Raw genomic sequence first — 16,332 nt, 5'->3', positions numbered from 1 at the left:
TTTTTTATACCCTGCACTTCGTGAAGGGCCATACAACTCAAAGAGTTTATTTTAAATATTTCAAAAACTAATAAAGCTATAAATATAAAATTTTGTATACATGTGTCCAATTATATTCTACACATGCCCTAAAAATTATAATGGGATAGCTGCACCGGTTCGGGTGGCTGCAATACAACTCCAACAGCAAATTTTTTATATTCGGCAAAATAATAAAGTCAGATTCATGAAATTTGGCAGTTGTGTGTCCGATTATAGATCAGATATATTTGTGAAGTTTTGATGAAATTGCTTTACAGGTTCAGGTACGTGCCATACAACTCCAAAAGCTGATTTTAAATATAAGGAAAAATTATAAAGTCAGATTCATGAAATTTGGCAGTCGGATGTCCAATAATAGGTCAGACATATCCGTGAATTACTCGAACCTATGAAACAGTCTATAGACTGATTTCATAGGTTCAAGTAATTGCTATACAATAACGAAAGGTGCAGGGTATAATTCAATCGGTTTATACCGACTAAAACGTTTTTACTTGTTTTAAATTAAGATTGCATAGTTCATTTTCCTTTTAGAAATTGTATCTGCATATTTTTAATATGTACTTATATTTCTTAACCTAAAAATTTGTGTGCCTCGTAATTGTATATACATAAATTCACTTACGAGTGACGTAAGAAAAATTCGATCCCGAAAATTATACATATACGTATTTATCGAGGCATACCTGTATACCATTCACGAAGGTGCAGACTATAGTAAAAATATTGACAAAAAGAAACAACAAGCCCACAACGTGGGTTTTTTTTTTATAATATACAAAACATTTATGAAGATAAATTTTTGAAAAATATTTCTTTTAAGAAACGGAAAAAGTGATGATTCTCCTTTAATTGGAAAGTTTTGTGGAAAAAAAATACCATCAAGAATACCGTCACAAGCAAACTTTTTACTTTTACGATTTCATTCAGATTATAGTATTCGTCATCAGGGATTCTTTTTAACTTATGCACAAACTGCTACTGGTTGTGGCGGAAATATAGATTCGTTTGAAGGATCAATACACTCTCCACATTATCCAGATATCACACAAAACGGAGCGTTATGTAATTGGTTAATAACAGTTTCGGCGGGATCTAAAATAACTGCCGAAATTGTTATGGACATTAATGATCCTGACGATTGCGATAAAAATAAACTTATAATATATGATGGAGGCTCTGTCAAATATAATAAAATTGCAATAGGTTGTAAAAACGACACATTAGAAAACAAATCATTGACACAAACAATATATTCTACAAGTAATAAATTATTTATACGTTTCGAAACATCTTCTGACGAACCAGCCAGATTTTTATTAACTTATAAAACAAATTGTACTTCAATTTTAACCGATTTGCAAGGACAAGTTGAATCACCGAATTTTCCTAATAACTATCCGAGAAATTCAATGTGCATATGGACAATAGTTTCCAAGAAAAGTAAATCTATAACAATGGTGGTTTCTCATTTACAATTGGAAGGTACGCTCGCCGATTGTTATTATGATCGTTTAATAATAACGGAGCTAAAAAATAACGAAACATTAAAAACGTATGAATTGTGTAAAGAAAAAAGTAAAACTATAGTTAGTGATGGTGATTCCATAAGAATCAAGTTTTTTTCCGATTATTCTAATAGTGCAAAAGGTTTTCGAATAGAATACAATATTGAAACATGTGGAGGTTATCTCAAGTCACAGAGGGGTTTAATTCAGTCTTTTAATAGCCCATATTCAAATAACATTTATTGTATGTGGACAATAGAAGCTGATTATGGGAATGTAGTGCAATTAAATGTTAGTGCAAATTATGGGCTTGAGAATTGTGATTGGATAAACGAAGGGTTACTGGTAAGTTCCTTGAATTTCCCCCTCTCTTTTTTTTTACTTTAAATGAATTATTTTTATAGATTTCAAATGACAAAACGGGATCTGATATTATTACAAAAACTTGTGGAGCTAAAAATTTTAAAGTTGTATCTCATGGAAGATTAATGTACATTTATTTTATGACGAATGAATTTCATAAACAAAAATATTTTCGAGCATCTTATAACATTCACAAACAAAGTAAGTTTTGATTTATATGCTATACTTTAAAATTTCATAATTTACCAATTACACAGATTAGTTGGTTGCTTCCAATATTTTTTCATAAGTTTTACGAGAAAATATTTTTCCTTCCAATATTTTTTATCGTATAAATCTATTGCATTCGTAAAAGTTTTTAATAAATCATAAATTCTTTTGGAATGAAAAAAGTGACTATGAATAGAAACAATATACTTCATATGCATATTTTAAATCCTTAGGTAATTTTAGTTCATATTTTTTATTTAGATACTTATTTTTTCAAATACAGCTTAAAATTTTAAATACAAAAAACTTTGAACGATGTACACACATAAAATTTTCAAGTTAAATATATACATACATATATATGTACAGATTCAGTTTTTAGTGTAATTTCTGACATAATATGTGAATAAATTTTCACTTAATAGAAAAAAACTATTGCGAATTCGATTTAGAAAGTACATACATATATTGCTATATTTCATGAGTTGGAAAAAAAGTGTAAAATAATGTTCATTGATATTTTTTGTTCGTCTGTCTGTAATTCTACCACACTGATTCAAGAGTATCGCTAAGTTGTGCATACACACATCGGACATGTGATCATACGAATGACTGTGCTAAAAGATTTTTGGTTTTTTAAAGTTTACATTACTTTTTATACAAATTTAAAGAAATTACAAACGTAAACATTTCGGTATATCTAGCTAAAAATTATTTCATCATCAGTATTATATTGATTAGCTTTCTTACATTATTCTTATATGTATTATCATTTCTTAAAAGTACAAAAATTCGAATAACATACCCATATTTTAAAATTTTATTTTATTTTCAATGCTAATTAAAAAAATTTTCTACATTAAAACAGCTTGCGGTGGAAATGTACTGGTAGAGACTGATGTAATACATTTGCGCTCTCCAAATTTTCCTTTAAAATATGATCCAAACACTGATTGCGAATGGTCAGTGACTAGCACTTTCAACAAAAGATTTCAAATTAATGTGCTATTTACCGATATTGAAGAAAGCATTTTATGTGCTAAAGATTACTTAGAACTTTTTAATTCTAATGACCAAAACGAAAATACTTTAATTTGGAAATATTGTGGAAATAATATTCCTATTCTATCACAATTTAACTCTACTACACATAAAATGGTTATAAAATTTCATTCAGATAATTCAACTGAAAAAGCTGGGTTCAATATCGCTATCAAAAGAGTGAGTATTGCACGTAAAGTATTTTCACAAATATAACAGTTAATTTATAATTTCAGCTTTGTGGAGCTAATATAGAAGGAGCAACACGTGGTTTATTGACTAAAAAACTAGACGAAGACAATTGTGAATGGAAACTAAAAACTTCTAATAATGGTAAGAAGATTAACAGATATATAATGTATGCAAATAAAACAAACCTCTGCAAGCTCCCAAAGTTATGATCTTACCAAAAATTTTTATGAGTATTTAATAAGGTCTTTCTTCATACTTCCAGTCTGAAAGTTTCTCAAAAGTTCTACAACTTTTAAACATATAGACCGTATTGAAAACTAAATTAGAGTATTTTATTAAAATGGAAATGTTATGTAACGAAAATTGTTAAAGTAACTTGTCTTACTGTACTATTACTTAAAGTGTCTTGTCTATAAAAAATTCGTAGGCAACAGAATAAGTTTTATAAAATTATAGTCAATAATAATAAGTTTTATAAAATAATATGAACAACTAAGGTATGTGTATATTTTCAGAGATTATTCTTCAAAGTTACTCTGAGAATAGATACATTGTGCCCGGGACTCAATGGTGTTCCCGAAGCAGGGTAATAGAATGCATTCAGACGAATGTACTCATTAAAATGAATATACAATGTTGTTGATTACCTATCATATTTCCCGAGTTATAAATAAAGATCTGACCATTGGTGCAGTGGTTATGGCACCGGTCCTTTAACCAAAGGGTCTCGGGTTCAAACCCCGGTCAGGTCACTATAAAAATTATATTCAATATTATTATAACTTAATTACAATACTAATAAAAATATTGTACAAGTAATTTTCAAAAAATATTCCTAATATTCGATATTAAAAAAAAAACTGAGAAAAATAAATACGTAGTAAATATTAATAACCTCAAATAATTAATATATAAATAAAAACTACGGCAGGCTAGTCACCTACCTAGTTAAACCCTATGACGCTATGAAACTAGTGCATGAGAAATCATGCACTAGCCCTATGCTCCTTCTAGGAGTGAACAAAGGAAAAAAAAAAAATAAAATAAAGATGTGAAAATTAGAAAGTGTTTGTATGTTCCAACTTTGAGGCATCATAACTCGAGAACAAGGGCCCAAAAAGAAAATGTTACTAGGTGTTTTTTGTTCGTCTGCATGCATTCTATCACCCTGCTTCGGGAATATCATTGAGTGCGGCATACCCTGTATATTCTCAGAAATGTAACTTTGAAAATATGACAAAATTTAACTTTTTTTCTATTTTGATAGTTTTAAGGTTAGATTTGTGTTAGATTGATATAAGTTATTCTCGTTAAATTTCTCAGCAAACTGCTTATGTAGGGTTTTCTTGTTTTTCTTTTCCTTATTTATATTTTATCTCGATAATTTTCTTATACCAACTTTAAAGTATTAAGTCAAGACTGAAAATGAAAATGTTGCTGACGAAAAAAAATATAAATTACTATGAATTCAATACTAAAATGAAAATAAAAATTAAGCTCGATTTTGCAAAATACAGCTTGAGTTTATGTTGGCCGAAGCCGAACAAGCCGAAGAAAACAGCTCTACTTTTAGAAACACTAGTGTCACTGAATAAATGATAATTAAATTTTGAAACTAAATAGTGCCTTTAAAATTTATTTAAAAGAATTAAAATATTTACTTACACATATTGATTCCTCCATCTTCACTTTATAATTAAAACTGTCACATAAGTTCTTAGAGTAGTTAAATCTTTCAAAATTCTTTACACTTTTCTACCATTCTAAAACGATAAACTTTTTGCAATGTTGTCACAAAAACGAACTACATTTTCAAATCTTAGTACGGTCTCCCAACATGAACTCAAACACACACTAAAAACTTTTTGACAAATATTTCTAATTTGTATTTCAACAACATAATTCGATACAGAACATGCATAAGTTCTTTTAGAAATTTTTCTTTACATAGCTATAGATCATTATTTTGTTAATTGATTTCTACCAGCAAAAACTTATTCAAAATATGGGTAAAGTATATCAGCAAAACTTCTTCTATTCAATGTTTTTTTTATATACATATTTATGAAACATACATATTTTATATCTTTTTCAGAAAATTTAAATCTTAGATTTTCAAAAATAATATGTATTTGTGGTGATTCAGACGAAACTAGTTGTGAACGCACTAAAGGAATGCAGGTAGGTTACATATTATGTAAATAGATAACACATTTAGGTATACGCCTGTCAAATTTGTTAAATACATACATACATACATAGATTGATTTTTTTCACAATCCCACATCAAATTATAGACGATTTTTCTTCCAAAATGAAATATTGACGAAATTCAATTTTTTGCATTATATTTCATGTCAACTCTGTGATACGCATACGTAGTTTCCTTTAGTGCCCGCTAACATTTTACTAGATTGTCTAGATCTTGTTACTAAACTTGTTTTAGCCTTTAAAATTTTAAAAATATAAGCAAATTGTTTTAAGAGTTTTTTAACAACTGTAGTAAATACTTGTGCAACTGCAACATATTACTAGAATCGTTTATTAATAATTTAAATATTGTAACCTTTATAGTTTACAATATAATGACCAATTTTATTTTATTTGAATGAATTATATTAAAAGTTACCAAATTAACACATATCATTTTATATTAGTTGATAGTTCGGTTTCTAAGTTTCAAGTAAAAATAAAACGAAAGAGACAATTCCGTTTTTCTATAATGAAATAAAAAAAATAAATTAGAAGTAATGGGAGAATTTATAAACTTGGAGCATAAATTCTTGTTCAATAATTTAACAATTAACAAATAAAAAATGCAAGTGAAAAATTTACAAACCAAAAAAAGTGTTCAAACATTAAAAACCGAACCACGACCAAATTTTGTCAGAATAGTAGCTCCTTTATGTTGACTTTACTTCAATTCTTTATGTTGAATTTAAATACTTCACGATTTAACTTCCAAGATATGATTAATTTTTCTAGGAATTGTATGCTTTTTCGTAATCTTCTGTAACATCAGATTTTTTATTTTGATGTGAACATTTCTTTTCAGTAAAAATTACTTCTATATTTTTCTCCCTAAATGCACACAATATAATTATGTGGTAATTCTATCGGAAAAATTATAAATCGAGGAAAAGTTAAAAAAATTAATGAATTAAAAACCTCATTATTGTCGCGAAAGAATTTAAAATATGTTATATGTACGTAATTAAGTCATAAGTTGGTTAGCATATATTAGTTTTTAAATTGCAAATTTAAATAAGAAAACAAAAGCAGTAACGTTGCTGAGTTGAGCTGAAGTGTCTTTTAATGCCTTAAAAAATACTTACAGATATATGAAGACCAACTTTTGCGGGCAAGCTTCTGCAAGCATCCACCTCATATGATCACAAGTTTTGGTGACTCGTTTAGAATTTACGCTGGAACCGGCGTAAAGTCAATTTTCGCTATATATAACACGTTTGAAAAAATGTGTCATGCTAAATTAGTTTCTTTTAAGGGACAATTTGCAAGTCCACAATATCCTTATCCTTACAAACCAGGATTCGAATGTGAAACTACTATCAAGGTAAACATAAAAATTATAAGAAAGATTAAGTATACCCATGTATCATAAATATCATTTGCACTACTTCCAGGTATCAAAAGGGAATATAATTCAAATCGTATTTTCAAAGTTTGATTTAGTTAGCTCTGACCATTGTAACGAGGACTACGTTGAAATCAGGGAAGGTGCGGTCAATGGTAAATTTGTGGCTGTATTATGTGGAAATGATATTGTTAATAAAACTTATGAGTTGTATGAATTGGCTTGGTTGAAATTTAAAAGTTCCTCAACTTCTGTGGGGGGAGCAGGATTTTTAGCACACTATGAGTACAGTAAATATTCAAAATCAATCTAATTTTAAAAAAATAAAATATTTTAGCTAAGACTCGTTGCAAAATTATTTTGTAAACTTCACATATTTTCAGAAAGGGATGTTGAAATATTTACAGAACAAGTTGGTTCAAAGGGAACTATAATTAATCCGCCACTTGAGAATGTTAATGAAGAAGTTGATCCGTTTAGCTGGCGCATAATAACTGATTTGGGAAAAGTATTAGTTTTTGATTTCAAAGAATACTCTCAAGGATTACAGGTAGATATTGTACATATACTTATTTTGTGATTTTTTTTCAAATACATATACACAGGATGTTTCGCATAAGGTGGTAAATAATTTTGGCGATGATTCTTTGATCGATTTCCAGCAAAAAATTGTATGGGTTTTTTTGCATTTCTTACAAATTCCAAATTATACATACTAAACTTAAATATATTTGCGAATGTTGTTTCCATAAAAAATGTATGAAAAATGCATTTTCCATGTTTTTAAATATGTTGATCTCACTTAGCACATCGAGAAAAAAAAAATTAACAAATATTTTCGAGAAATTTCGACTTTGTCAGTTTGTTTGAGCTGTATCGCGAAAATTATGGCTCAAATCATTTTAATTGTCAGACAAAAAATAAAGAACAATCAGTCGCCTGTAAAAGAAGCTCCTAATGACAACTCCATGTTGTATAGCTCCGAAGTTATAAACATTAATTATAAGCAGGAAAAGTCCGGTAACTTTTTTTAAACCAATTAATCCAACATTGACAAACTTTCTGTTGCACGAAAAATAAAAAATAAAAAGTGCTTCAGATTCTTTCCCGTGGTTCTAGCTATTGCTTCATGAACACGTTCATTTTCTTTTCACTTAAATTTTTTTATATTAAGAATTTAAAAATATGTTGCTAAGTTGATTAAATTAATGACACTTAATATAATACACACGATACTAATTTAAATGATATCTGATTGCTTTAAAATTCCAATATTTTAGTGAATTAAGTGAAAATTTGAAATACTAGAACAGTGACTGCTAGAACAGATGCTTAAAAGCATACATATTATAATACGATTTTTTGTAATAACTGATTTTTTTAGGGAAGTTTTAAAAACAAAACGAAATTTGAAACCGAATACAAACATATGAAATTAAATATTAATTGATTAGATTTGTCTATTAGTTGATTAGATTAGTTGATCAGATTGTCCGAATCTTTTTTTCTACACAATCCGTGAGGGAAAGAAAAATCGATTTATTTTGAATTATTACTACAATAGCTCGTGCAAAATTCATTCAAATTTTAGTCGTTTTGATCATCTTACAATATTTGAGGATTGCATCCATATGGTTGAATAAGAAAAAAATTATTAAGATACCAAATAAGATAAAACCTATAACAATAAAATTTTTATACATACATTTAACATTACATATACATAATATGCGTTATCTTTAAAATTCTTTAGTTTGTTTATTAGTTTGCTACATTTTCGATAGATTCAATGCGGTTTTTTAAACACTTCTATTCAAAATAAAAAACTTAAACGCTAAATTTTGCTGATATGTAAATATTTTTCTATATTGTTAAGCTATTTTCCCATAAGCTATTAATGTTTTGAATCGACTTTTTCTTTAAAACCAAGTCACTTAAAAACCTGCCCGTCATTTCAACCTGCTGAAAATTACAAGTATACCTTTAGTTCATATTTATACCTTTAGTTTTTAAAATATTAAATAATAAATCACATTTTCAAAGCAAAGACTCAAACAAAAAACATATCCCTTTCAATTTTTCTTAATACTATTTTAAATATTTTAATAGTAAGTAAATATTTATTTTTTTACAATATGTATATAAAAACCCAGTTTTAATTAAAGTCCATTATGCTTTTAGTTTTACGATGGGTTTGATGGAACCGCGGGTGAAAAGAAAATTTCTCATTCGCCTCTTACTTTAATATCTACATCTAATTTTGCCTATATAGTCGCTGAAAATTCAAAGCTGCATCAATTTTTAATTGAATGGAGATCTGTCGAGAAAGACGAAATAGCTGAGAATAAAACAAAATGTGGTGACATCATTGAAATTCCTCAAAATGTTGAAAAAAATTTTTCCTCTCCAAACTATCCCAACCCTTACGAATCTAATCAAAATTGTGAATGGATATTTAAACCAAAAATGCACACTGATCATGTAGCTTTAGCATTACATGCAGCTGATTTAGAAGTTACTCCAGATTGTTATGCTGACTATTTAAAAATTTTTAGTGGAGAAGATTTATCGATATGGATTGAAGAAAAAGTAGCTTGTAACTTGACTTTCAAATCAACACCTTATTTTGTAGTACATGGAAAACCTTTTCTAAAATTAGTTCTGCGTTCAGATGTATACAGTGGTAAGTTAATTTTATAAAAAGAAAAGAAAAACTTACATATATTTTGGGTTTTATTTACTTGATCAAAACAGATTTTTTAAAAAATAAATTAAGTTGGGCCAAACCAATGGTTTGTGTTGTAGCATTTTTCCCTTAACAAGTGAAAATACTGTTATTAAAAACAATCTATGTATTTGACTGCAAGCTTTTAGGAAATTAAAGCTAACAATAAATACCAGCAAAAAATATAATTATTTTCCTTAACTGACGCAATTAATCCTTGAATTCGAGCAAAATGTTATGTGGTCTCCAGTTTTTTTAAAGCAGTATTCTCACTTGGAAAATTGTTACTTTACAAACAGTAAAGAAACCATTTTAATTAGTTTGAAACAACTTCCTTAATTTTGTTAACTACTTTTAATAAAAAATCCTTTCGATTTGTAATTAATTTATTTTGTTCATAAAAAAACAAATATCTATGTGTATCAGATATCAAGTGTCTACGCATACTATAGTAATATGTGTACACATTAAAACAGTGTCAGTACTTTTAATAAAAGCAAAAACAGTTCTCTTTTGAAAAAAATGTTGAAAATCAAATTATATGAACTAAATAATATGATTTCAAGAATTTAAAAATTTTTGAATTTTTGCAAAATTTTTGAATTATGTATTTGTTATAAGTATGTTATGTGATGATGTGTATTTCTAACAAAAATATTTGTATCTGCGTTTTATTCTTTTATTAAATTGTTTGTATTTTTCATAAATATACGCACACATAAAAACGCTTTTCATAAAATTGTTTAAGTGAAATTTTTTTCAATTTTTATACCCGTACGAACGTATGTTCGAAGGGTTTACTAAATTTGCCTTACCGTTTGTAACACTAAGAAATAACGGTCTTAGATATAGACTCAAGTGTATGTTTTTGATCAGCGTCAAATTCTGAGTTGATTTAGCTTTGTCTATCCGTCCGTACGTCCGTCCGTCCCAACGATAACTCCAAAACTAATTGAGCTAAGTTTATCAAATTTTCACAAATGATTTATTGTAATAAGTGCCAGAACCCTATTTAAATTGGGCATGATCGGGGTACCGGTTCGGGCTATATCTCAGAAACTATAAAAGCTAAGGTATTAAAATTTCCCACAAACGAATATGTTAGTAGGGCCAATATGTCTCATAAAAGTCGTTGAAATTTCTTGGCGCTTTCTGGTACCTGCCATACAACTTCAAAAGTTATTTAACTATATTTCAGAAACTATTAAATCTATGATATTAAAATTTCACACAAACGAATATATTAGTAGGGCCAAAGTGTCTCATAAAAGTCGTTGAAATTACTTGGCTCCTTCTGGTGCCTGCCATACAACTTCAAAAGTTATTTGGCTATATCTCAGAAACTATAGAAGATGTTGTATTGAAATTTCACACAAACGAATATATAAGTAGAGCTAATGCATCTGATAAAAGTCGTTCAAATTACTTGACTCCTTCTGGTACTTGCCATACAACTTCAATAGTGGTTTGGCCGTATCTTAGAAAATATTGAAAATACAGTACTGAAATTTTGCATAAATTATTATGGTAACACGGCAACTTAAAGTCATGGTCTGTCCCATAGTCAGTCATGGCATATTTATTTGCACATAAGATAGCAAATTCGTACGGGTATCACAGAGTTGACAAGGTCAACTCTATTTTTTCTCGTTTAAAAAGAATATTGGTTCAAGTCAGAAATTATAATTTTACTATTTGGTTTTTATTCCTACTTGAATATTTTCACTTTTTTTGTAATTTTCAGTATATTATTCTTAAAAACTGAAAAGTAAAAATTTCTCATCCAAAAAACTGAAAAGTAGAATTTACAAAGTTGAAAAGTAAAAAAATAAAATATTCACGTTTTCTTTATGAATTTCTAAGTCTATATTTTTTTTTGGCTCAGTTTTTATACATTTTTAACACTTTTTCAAAAAAAATTTTGAAAAAAAGGTGCTTATTAGTTTCATTCAGTCCGTCCGTCTGTCCGTGTGTCTGTTTACAAAACTCCTACACCTTTGAAGATAGAAAGCTGAAATTTTATATGTAAATAGATCTTTACTAAAAACATATTTCCGTAGAAGAAAACTTTTAACTATCTCTCCCCCTTTAGAAGTTATACACCCCTAAAACTCTAAAAATTCCATTTTTTAACCATTTGTTGCAGTGAAACCATAAGCATTTTTCAAATTTTGCAAATGCAGAAAGGCAGTGGCTTACTTCTCCTATCGTGACATATAGCTCAACTTTAAAAAAACAAAATGGCTGTTCAAATTTGCCGTTATTTAAAATCCTTTTTTTCTAAATTTTTGATGTCGTTTTTCTTCTAGACCCCAGGTTGGCTCCCACAACCCTAACTTTTAGACACTAACAAATAGTTCATTTCGTTTTTGAAAAGAAAATTGTTTTCCATTTCCGCCCCCTCTCACATTATTCCCTCTTTGAAGTTGTAAAATTTGAATTTTTTACACCTTATATTTCCGAAACCGCAAGCTTTTGCAAATTTCTATAAACGCAAAATGCTAATGGTGAATACCATGACATTAAAAAATATAATTATTTTTCTTAACTAACACAATTAACCCTTAAAATCGAGCATTATGTTAACCCCCTTTAAATTAATTTTTGCTTTATTTCAAAGACTGCACAAAGCGCTCATCCTAAATAAATGCAATCCTAGAAATAGTTTCGTTTTGAAAATAATTTTAATAGTGTGGTAGGTAGATAGACTTAAAAGTAATATTTTCAATTGTTGAAGGGAAAAGTGCTACAATACAAACCATTGGTTTGGTCGAACTCTATTATACCTTCATTATATACCTTCGTGAAGGGTATATTAACTTAGGTACAGAGTTTGTAACTACCTGGAAGAGATAACTGCGGCATGGACATGTATAAATAATCTTGCTCAACGTAAAATACTGCGTTGATTTCGACATGTTTCGATCGATCCCATGATAACTTAAAAACGAATAAAGCAAATTTTACTTTCATAAGTTTCTTAAAACTTATAAAAATTTCATAAATTAAACTTTCACAAGTTGTTTCTTTTATCTCAAGGACGGATCCTATTGTAGTTGGACCAATTCGAGAAACGGGTTCGATTCGCTGCTATACTACTCAAAAAGATTATTTTAAGTATTTCGCATACTAATAAAGGTATAAATATGAAATTATACGTGTGTCGAATTACATCCTAAATATGGTCTAAAAATGTTAATAGAATAGCTGTACTGGTTCTATGGTAGCTTTCATAGAACTCCAAAGATCAATTTTATATGTTCGGAAACGCAGTAAAACCAGATTCAAGAAACTTGTTGGTTATGTGTTTAATTATAGAGCAGAGATATCCTCAAAGTTTTTATAGAATAACTTGACAGGTTCGAGTTATAGAATAACTTGACAGCTGCCTTACAACCTAAAAAGCCAATATTAAGTGTTAGAATAAGTAAGGTATCTTCAAAATTGCATCTACGACGCATCAGACACTTTTTGTTTTTATTCGATATTGACTTAATCAGAATTTATTTGATGTTGTGTCTGTGAGGTTGTTAATATTGAAATATTTGTCAAATTGTGTATGCAAAAATTTTTCTCTGCACAATAATGTATTATATCAGTGGAAAATAGAAATTTTTACATTAAAATCAATTAAAACAAAAAATTTTCTAATTAAAGTAAGCAATGGAATAATACGATACATCAATATTTTTAAGTTTTTAAATGTAAAATAGTACAACATGTACAAATCATACAACTTTTATTTGGTGATTCCGAAGAAGCCCGTAACAAAACTAGCTGCATGAAATTTGGCAGTCGCCTATCCAATTTTACCCCAAATATATACTCGAAGTTTTTTTGGTAAAGTTTGACAGGTGCTCCCATACAACTGCAAAAGCTTATTTTAAATAAAAAATAATTAAGTTAATTTAATAAGACTCGACAGTCATGGGCCCAATTATCGGCCTGACATAACCGTTTTTATGGGATGGTTTGACAGGTTCAAGTAATTGTCATATAACCATCAGAGCTAGTTCAAAATGTTTGAAAAGGAAGTTTTTACTTAGGTTGTCAAGGTAAAGGGTATAATTCGGCCATTTTAGACAGACTAAAACGTTTTTACTTGTTTTAATACCAAATAATGGCAAAATTCTTAGGATTAACAAAATAACAAAACAAAGGCAAATACTAAAACGCCATTTGAATAGCTCTAACTCATAATTTGACAAAGTTTATTTAACTTATCATATTTTTCGAGTTTTAGTGACAAAGTAAAAGTTTGACGATTTTCACAAAGATCAACTCGGGAAGGGGGGAAAAATCAAACGCCATTTATTAATATTTTTTTCTATTCATCTGAATGTATTCTATCACTCTGCTTTCAAGTTACTAAGTCTCGTATACCTTATATACGATATGAATAAGTATAGATACATATGCTTTCATTGTGTGCTACTTTTCAAAATAAAAAATAGTGAAGAGTAATTTAAAGATTTAGACCAAGTTTTATGTTACACAATATATTTTTTTTAAGAACATGCTTTAGATTTGTTTTTTGTTCTATACAGAGTATAGTTTTTGTTAGTAATCAACGTAATTTATTTTATAAAATCCAGAGGGACCAGGTTTCACATCTATTGTTACATCAAAATGTGGTGGTATTTTGACTGAATCTGCTGGTTTTCTTGATTGGAATGCAATGCTGGGTGATGTAACTTGTGCTTGGAAAATAAAAGTACAAAGAGGTCGGAAAATCGAATTTAAATTTGATTTTAGTTTTGAAACATTGTTCTACAATTCGGGAAACGATAAATGCGAAGATGCCTATGCAGTGATACGTAATGGAATAGATGAAGACGGTCCTATAATGCAACCGGGAAGAATTTGTTCTAATGCAAATTTGGAGTTTGCAAATTTAACTACAATTTCAAACACAGCTTATGTGAAATTCCAAAGAAAACCCAATTTAAAAATACCTTGGAAATTATCATACCGAGAGCATAATGAGTGTGGGGATGAAATTCACTTGAACCTAGAAGTCAATTCAACAACTATAGAATCACCAAACTATCCTCAAATGCCACATCCATACGCTGAATGTACTTGGACTTTTACTTCACCACCTGCAACAACAATTAACGTCCAGTTTACGGAATTTGTCACACACGGAAATCGAATTAATTGTATAGACGAATATATTCAAATTCGAGATGGCTCCACAAACTTAGCTCCGCAAATAGGTCGTTATTGCAGAAAACCTACGAAAAGTATAGTTGCTCAGTCATCAAGTAACAAATTATTGATAAAGTATTTTGCAAACACTTCAGAACCTCTTGATATATTTATTGCTTCAGTTTCAATTGCTAAATGTTTTACTTTAGTCGAAGGTTTCTATTTTGGAGAAATAAAATCATTAAATTACCCAGCAAAAGGAGGTTATATTCCTAATTCTGAATGCATTTATACAATACAAACAGGAAACTTTTTCAGGGTTAATATTACTATTGTTGATTTAGATTTACCTTTTAATTCTTCAAATCTAAATAAAAGTGACCATTTGGAAATATCAGCTGACGACAACGTTTCAAAACAAGTTGTTTTATTGTACGGTAACGATACAAGAAAATTTTTGGAACTGTTTGGAAACATTCGAATAACATTTTTTACTTACAACGCACAAACACAATATCGTGGTTTCAAGCTAACATACAAACGGCAAAGTGCCTGCTTCCAAAATATACACGCAGAAGAAGGTGATTTAACAGCCCGTAAGAGTTTTAGAAAATTCTTTAATTGCCGCTGGCAAATAACTGTGCCAAAAGGTCGAATAGTAAGAGCGAAAATAACTGAACTTCAATTAACATCGCAAACAAGGTATGTACGTATGTTAAATCTCGATTATTAAATAAAAAGTGGCTACTACAATAATAATTATCATTATCATTTTTCACATTTATCATTGTTCATAAAGTATAAATCAAAAGTAAAATTTAATGTTTTTTATGAAAATCATGCAATTTGCTTTGATTACACCGCTTACACAATAGCGTAATATATAATAGTTTTATACAATAGAACAATAATTTTATACACGAGGACAGCAATACAGGCTTGAACCCTGAAAGAGAGTAACAATTCCAAAATGATGAATTTAAACGTATTCTTACGGAAGCTTATGGAGGGACTTCTTTAACATCATTAATATCCCAAGATATTGCCTTAAAATTAAATATTTTTCTATTTTATTATAAGTGCTAACACTTTTGTATTTTTCTGTTGTAGCAACTTTATGAAAAACTTTCAAAAAAACCTTCTGGACTCGAATTTCAACAAATACTTCCTCTCCAAAAAAATTTAAAAACTGATACAAGTTTCTTTACTTTGATTATGCTCGTTTTTATAATTTGGGACTACTGGAAGCAGCTCAATTTCTAACCAGAATTATGTGAATTATGAAAACCACAACATAATTATAGTGCAATTTCGTTGAAAATGTATTCGCAATTTTAACACATACATTAAAGAAATAATAAAAGACTAAAATTTAATTAACACTAACTAACACGTAATTTCGTCACGAAATTAACTAAATTAAACAGGTAAACTCATAATCGCCAACACCCCACATTATTTAACTTACATGAATTCCAAATACAATCCCTAATTTTTTCACCCGA

At 28.7% G+C, this 16,332-nt stretch overlaps 1 protein-coding gene across 1 annotated transcript in view; it reads left to right on the top strand.

Moving 5' to 3' along the window:
* Window positions 1-16,332, top strand: part of LOC129609223 (cubilin homolog) — a 59,446-nt gene that overhangs the window by 32,078 nt on the left and 11,036 nt on the right. The window contains exons 13-21 of the mRNA XM_055521154.1: window positions 866-1,895; window positions 1,955-2,114; window positions 2,992-3,344; window positions 3,401-3,497; window positions 6,851-6,930; window positions 7,001-7,241; window positions 7,335-7,501; window positions 9,133-9,634; window positions 14,272-15,529. Of these exons, the coding sequence (XP_055377129.1) occupies window positions 866-1,895; window positions 1,955-2,114; window positions 2,992-3,344; window positions 3,401-3,497; window positions 6,851-6,930; window positions 7,001-7,241; window positions 7,335-7,501; window positions 9,133-9,634; window positions 14,272-15,529 (3,888 nt within the window). The remainder of the gene's footprint in view (window positions 1-865; window positions 1,896-1,954; window positions 2,115-2,991; window positions 3,345-3,400; window positions 3,498-6,850; window positions 6,931-7,000; window positions 7,242-7,334; window positions 7,502-9,132; window positions 9,635-14,271; window positions 15,530-16,332) is intronic.

This window comes from Condylostylus longicornis, unplaced genomic scaffold (assembly GCF_029603195.1).
Source record: "Condylostylus longicornis isolate FDR11 unplaced genomic scaffold, ASM2960319v2 ptg000038l, whole genome shotgun sequence".
NCBI lineage: Eukaryota > Metazoa > Arthropoda > Insecta > Diptera > Dolichopodidae > Condylostylus > Condylostylus longicornis.
The sequence above is the reverse complement of the archived record's forward strand: the minus strand, read 5'-3'. Positions and strand labels throughout refer to the sequence as shown.